Source organism: Antrostomus carolinensis, unplaced genomic scaffold, assembly GCF_000700745.2.
Source record: "Antrostomus carolinensis isolate BGI_N321 unplaced genomic scaffold, ASM70074v2 scaffold5738, whole genome shotgun sequence".
In the NCBI taxonomy this organism is placed as follows: domain Eukaryota; kingdom Metazoa; phylum Chordata; class Aves; order Caprimulgiformes; family Caprimulgidae; genus Antrostomus; species Antrostomus carolinensis.
In genome coordinates this window covers 48829-55517 of record NW_010333584.1, presented here as the reverse complement: position 1 = coordinate 55517, position 6689 = coordinate 48829, and the positions used below count along the sequence as shown (strand labels likewise).

Sequence of the window (6689 nt, the reverse complement as noted above, 5' to 3'; positions counted from 1 at the left end):
AGGAATAAATTATTTAAAGCTAACCAGAGGGCCTGGCATGCCTTGTGTTCCCGGAGGTCCTCTCATCCCTTGTGGTCCTCTTGGGCCCTGATGTAAAAAGCCATTGAAAAAAAAAATGTCAGTTCAATGTTGATAGCCTTTCAATGAAGAGTAGATTGCTGCAATGACCAGAATTCAAGGGCCTGTTCAGCAAGCCATAATGCACAGGTGAAACTCTGGCTGCTTAGCTGTAGGTATTTGTCTGCATGAAGCAGCTGAGACAGTCACTGCCTTTGAGCTATATTCAGAGAGCCACTGTGGTGTCTAAGATACCAAGGGAGCCATAAGCAACCCACTAACAAATAGCATAACAAATAACAAACTTTCTCCAGATGCCTGTATATTAAAGTTAAGAGCATCTTTAGAGCATCTAAGAGCATCTTAAAACTGGAAGCTACTGTAAGCTGTCCACCACCATAACTGTCTTCAAAACTACTCCACCAAGCAAATCTTTAAAAAACACAAAGCTTTCCTCATTGGTTTTGTCAATCAGTCAATAATTTTCATCATTTTAATGTACCCTGGAAATACAGTACATGAAAAAATGCAATAGATTTTAGGTAGTTATTGCTAGCAATTTCTAACGAATTAATTTTGAAGATATCTGCTTGATAATATCCTGTAAGCTAGAGATGTGATGGTTAAATTACTTATTTCTGCTATTCACTTTCCTCTTTTCATTTCAACTAGAAGCTGCACCCCCATAAACCAAAAGAGAAACTTGCCACACTTAATTCCTCACAGACAAGATTTGCCAAGGAAGAATCTTACTCATAATACTTATTAGCTGAAGTAAACAAAGCATTCCAAAAGAAAAATAAAAGATTAAGACTGACAATTCATCTCCATAACTAACATAGAAACAACTCAGAAGTTCTTTTAGTTACCTGTGGGCCTGGAAGACCAGAGTCTCCTGGGTAACCTGCTTCCCCCAGATGTCCTTGCTCACCCTGCCAGAACAAAACCAAAAAAACCAGACAACCAAACCAAACAAATTACCACCTGTCATATGTACATCAACAGATAATAATTTCATATCTGCACAGAGTATCAGTTGATAGAATGTTTTTCAATGTTCCCAAATAGCTTTCAAGTAGCTTAAAATTCCTGTTGAAGAAAATTCAGTTAAAAAGTAAGAGAGTTGCGTAGCTTTTTTTGTTGTTTAGGGTGTGTGACGAATATAAAAGCTGCAGTGCAGGAAGTCAGTTCGATCTGCTTTGCGTTTCGCTAAGTGCATTTTATATCATGGCCTCAGCTGTATTCCTGCATTACCCTTGTCCACTGCAGAGACCATGAGAAGTTATAAAGCCAGGGCCACAAAGGCAGATCCTCCTCACCCTTATCCATGGAGAATTACTTTGAGGGGGAACCAGGACTTCACAATTCATCCTGGAATTAGATGTCTTTATACTCCCCATCTTTCACTCTGGTTACTCAGTGAGGCAAGTCAAATCATCCCTGATGATTGGGAAAAAAAAAACAACAAAATTTTTCCAGCTCCCATCTACATGAAGTTGCCATCTGAGGATAAGTCAGTTTAGCTGACATCCATAAGAAATACTTGCTGTCTGCTGGAGTGAGTAAAACAGTGACAATTTGCACGAGGACATTCCAGGAGAAACATTTAACTGTAGAAATTATAAACATACGTCTAAAGATACTCAGGAAACAGATGTTCTGGAAAGAATCTCCTGAGGAAAACTGCATTCAAAAGCTTGAACTTCCATTCTCCACCATATGAATGAAATGGAAGATAAAAATAGGGGAGATTTTTTTTTTAAAAAAGAGGCATTTGAGCAAGCTTATTTGTAGTCAGAGTAATAATACTGTAACACATAACATCAGTTAGTAGACTGTCAGGCTTATGCCAGCTGTGAAAAAAAATCATATAGAAATAGATTACCATAAAAATCACTTTGACTGCAATGAAAATAGACAAATTTCTTAGGCACAATCTACTAGAATTCAAAACCATAGAAATTTTTAAGCTACTTAAATTAACTTTGAATCAAACCCAGAAGAGTTGCTGTTCATTTCTTTTTTCCTTCCATTTTCCTCAGACAGCATTGTTGTTCTTGTCTCTGACAAGCACCTCTCTGAGGTTACATCACACCTTCTGTTCCTTCTACCTGCTGACTACTTCTGATTGTTAAGAATGGATAGCTGTCCTTCTTATTTTTTTTTTTTTTAACTATTTGAAAAAGTTAGTCTCCCTTTTCTCATAAAAAGCAATAGGTAATTTGATCTAGAGGTCCTGGGAAATTGTCCTTTTCACGATATGATAAAAAGCATTGTGTTCATGCTGACTGCAATGGAAGTTAACTTTGTTGTTGAGAGAGTTAGTTCAGTGCCTTTTACTAACACCTAAACCCTGTACCAGTCCTTAGGCATTAACTGGATGAACTCTGGCTCACTGCCTGTAATTTGATTATTTGTCCCTGAGTACATCAGCACCAATATCTATCTTCATCCGAAAGAGGGATTTGTTTCCATCTCATTCCATCTCAGGACAAAACCTTCCTCTTCTAGAAGGACTGGCCATATCATGCCAGAACCTGTGGTCCACAGAAGGGCCCTGAAAACTCTGCAAACATCACGGCTACACAGTTCTGCTTTCTGGCCCAGAGACACAAGAGAGCCTGCACAGTGAAGTTCTGATACCTCGTGCTGATAGAACTATGTCCTGTGGCAACTTTGCAACACACTGCCACGCAAGAGATCTCGGTAGGAGGGCTCAACACCAAAATCTTACCCAAGGATAAGGATGCCAGTGCCATATTACAGGGTTTATTGTTCCATCTAGTTCCTTCAGGACTTGTGGAGGACAGAAGAAGGTAATTCTCCTTGCCATTCACTTTTTACACCTCTTGAAAGAACAGGCTATTTACATAAGCTGTGCTCTGAACATGGGTTGGGACCAAGCTTTTAATGCCTACTAACCCATGCAAATCTTTTTTGTTATACTTTTAGAAATCAGAACTAGTCATCAAGTACTTAAATGAAAACAGTTTGGAAGTTCTCTCTTGCTGTGTGGTTCAGTTATCTCTTTTGTTGCCTACCATATCACAAATGGGTGGCCTCATCACTGGGGGAGGGGGCCCTCATGGAGACAAAGAGGGTTGTCTCAAAAGGTTCAACTAATTCTGCACTCTGTGATTTTACTAAAGAAGTTGAACATTTTTATTTTCTAACCAAAGATTTTTAGAGTTCAACAGCATCCAAATGGAAAATAAAGAAGGCACAAAGTTACATAATTACTTAAGAAATGGATTTCTGACCTATTAAGCAAGAATTAGAATTAAGAGGCAGGCTTGATGAATATTGTTCAATATTTTGACCTAAAAAGTCTGCATAAACCCTGTAAAGAATTTCTGAGATAGAAATAGGAAATAGCAACTATAAAATGCTTGTATTCTTTCAAGTTATGCTGATCCCTTAGAATAGCCAAGCATGGTGCTTTCTTCCTAGTGGCAGATAGTATCAAAATCTTCCAGTGTCTATTCCAGGGGTCCTCAAACTACGGCCCATGGTCCAGATACAGCCCCCCAGAGTCCTCAATCCGATTCAAGTTATGCTGATCCCTTAGAATAGCCAAAGCATGGTGCTTTCTTCCTAGTGGCGGATAGTATCAAAATCTTCCAGGGTCTATTCCAGGGGTCCTCAAACTACGGCCCGTGGTCCAGATACGGCCCCCCAGAGTCCTCAATCTGACCCACCGGTATTTACAGAACTCCCTGGCCCCCCACGCCGGGGGTTGGGGGGGGAAACCAAATAGCCACCGGGACTGGGCTGGAACCAGCACCTCATCCTCAACCTGCCCCCTGCGGCAGGCGAGAGGCCGAATGAAACATCTGAAATCTCCAGTCAGACCCAGACTGACTGATGAACACTGGCATCACTTGCTACGACCAGCAGTGACAAATATGGAACCCAACACTGACCATCTCATTAGCCAAAAGCAGGCCCATAGTTCACATTGAAATATTATTTGTTTTTGTTGATTACAATTGTTCTTCATTTTCAATATTGCATTCTTTTTCCTGTTTTTTGTGCACTACTACAAATAAAATATGTGCAGTGTGCATAGGAATTCGTTCATTTTTTTCCAAACTACAGTCCTGCCCCCGACAGTGTCTGAGGGACAGTGAACCGGCCCCCTGTTTAAAAAGTCTGATGACCCCTGGTCTATCCGTATCTGCGATACTCCAGATAAATTCTGGATTCTCAAAGTGAAAGCCAAATTGGGATTTTCAGAAACCAGGTGAGGCAGAGGTTTCAGCACAAGGCCTACTTGTGCATTTCACGAAGCTGGGATGTGACTGAACTGTAGTTTGGGGAACTTGCAGGACTTGCACTTCTGACTGTCATTTCCCAGTGAAAAAATAATTTGAATCAGGTTAAATGTAAAAAAAATCTGAGTTACCTGACTGCAGCACACATGAAGACAGTAGTAAAGGTATAGCAAAACTCTCTCAACAAGAGAGGGACAGGAAGCCCAGAAATGAGAGTCAAATCAAACACTGTGCTGCTGAAGAAATATTACTACCATAAAAGACACCTCACCCTGCCAAGTAACTTTTAGCGAAGAAAAAAAGGCTATGTTCTATATTGCATCATTATGGTTATTCTCACTGTTATTTATTAACATTTTACACTTGGCCTTCAGTTTAAGTGCTTGTTGCAGAAAAAGCACTCAATCCATGCAAAAGTTTCAGGAAAAATCATGAACTTTTTGGCCACATTAAGACAACAGCAAGCACTTCAATTTACGTACTGCATGAACAATTAAAAACATGAGAAATGTATCAAACTTATCAAACTGAGCCAACTGTTACCAGGTGTCCTCTAATAGCATGTTTTGTACAGGCTGAACACTTTAATTATTGTGGACTTTGATAAAGGAAATGGGGCTTTGGCACAGACTTCAGAACACTTCAAGTATGAGGACTGAGACAAAGAGTTCATACACTTCATGCTTTCTTCTCTTTGATACTAGGAATGCACTGGAATTGCAGGAGTATGACTTGGAAAGAAGAGATGGGTAAAGCTGGTCTGAATTTTGCCCTGGCCATGGCCGTGAGTGAAGAGTTGCATCGAACAACCTCTACTCTGAATGCTGGTCTGCACATTTATTCAGAAGCTGTAACTCTGCCCATTCCCAACACAGTGCAGGACTTCCAAAAATATTTCATCCTGCAGGTACTGACAGTGTCATACATGAAATTGTGATGTTTCCTTGGGTCTATATGCACTAAGATAAAAAGGGAAATGCTGTACCGAGGCATGTACCATCTTCCTTAACTGTGTTAGCAACTCTATAGAGAGACTGAGTCAAATGTCAACTACTTGTTGTGGAGTAATTGCTGGAGGTAACTAAAAATCAGAAAATGGCTGTGTTCCACACTCTAAGGGAAGTTACAGCGTTGAAGAAGATCCCAGGGGAAAAATGCAGCTGGTATGCCAGGAATTTCATTACATCACCTTCCTCTCAACTGTTTACTGGTACAGGAGATGGAAAAGAGTGAAGGTGCCTTCTCCAATTCCCGGTACCAGTCACAGTTTTGACTCCACAAGGCTTGATGTATGGTCTACTCATGATTGTGGACTGACAGCTGGCACCCCCTTTTTGACAACTTACCCCCCTTGTGGACCTTGACAAAAACCATAACCCCACACGACTGAGCCCCTTATTTCCCTCTCAGAGAGTACATCTCTAAGTTTTGGCAATTTCTACCATAAAAGGGGAATGGAAGTGCCTTTTGCCAATCACTGTAAAGGTATGGCTAGAGTCACTCAAGCTCCACCTTGCAGGTAAAAATAGTTTAAAATTGCTCAAAGAAAGGAGGGAACTACAGAAGACATCATCGTGGACCAGTCAGGGACGACCCCATCACAAGACCTCTGACTCCTGGGACCAGCCAACGGGCTGAGCCTTTCTTCGCCCGCATTGGGATGCCTTTGGGTAAGACTTAGACTTAGCTGAGGATTTCCCTCGGAAACTTAGAAAATCTCTAGAGAATCATTTTAACAACTTAGCCCTTTGTAGTAACTTGCCATCTTTTAACAATAATAGTTCTAGTAATTTGTAACCTTAGTATAAGCATTTATTTCTGCAGACAGTGGTTTATCACCAGCAATCCATATGAATCTGTATCAACCCTGTTGCTTCATTAAAGTGCTTTTATTTGGGTGTGGGTCACTATCGAGTGAATCTGGCACTGGTGTGCCTGGACTTGTGGTGTCCCATCAACTGTGTCTGTCTGTAACCAGCCACGCCAACCCTGTGCCCCAGGGGATGATGCCAAAGGCTGCAGGTTTAGCTGTGTGAGTCCGTAAATCGTGAGTATGGGAGTGCAGTGCACTATCAAGTGTGTCCGCCGTTGTCAGACTGGTAGTGCTCAATTGGGCATCACTAGGATTTAAGCCCAGCCGCCCCCAGCTCCTCCGGTTATCTGAGGGTGAGTTGGAATGCAAGGGGGTTCATGGACCAGTTAGAATGAGTCCAGAGGAGGGCCACCAGGATGATCCAAGGGCTGGAGCACCTCTCCTACGAGGACAGGCTGAGAGAGTTGGGGCTGTTCAGCCTGGAAAAGAGAAGGCTCTGGGGACATCTTATAGCGGCCTTCCAATACCTGAAGGGGGCCTACAAG

The 6689-nt window shown here is 41.6% G+C and overlaps 1 protein-coding gene across 1 annotated transcript in view; it reads right to left on the bottom strand.

Annotated features, from left to right (window-relative positions):
• Positions 1-6689, bottom strand: part of LOC104529565 (collagen alpha-4(VI) chain) — a 48813-nt gene that overhangs the window by 17392 nt on the left and 24732 nt on the right. Inside the window, 2 exon segments of the mRNA XM_029086467.1 lie at positions 25-87; positions 927-989. Coding sequence (XP_028942300.1) covers positions 25-87; positions 927-989 — 126 coding nt within the window.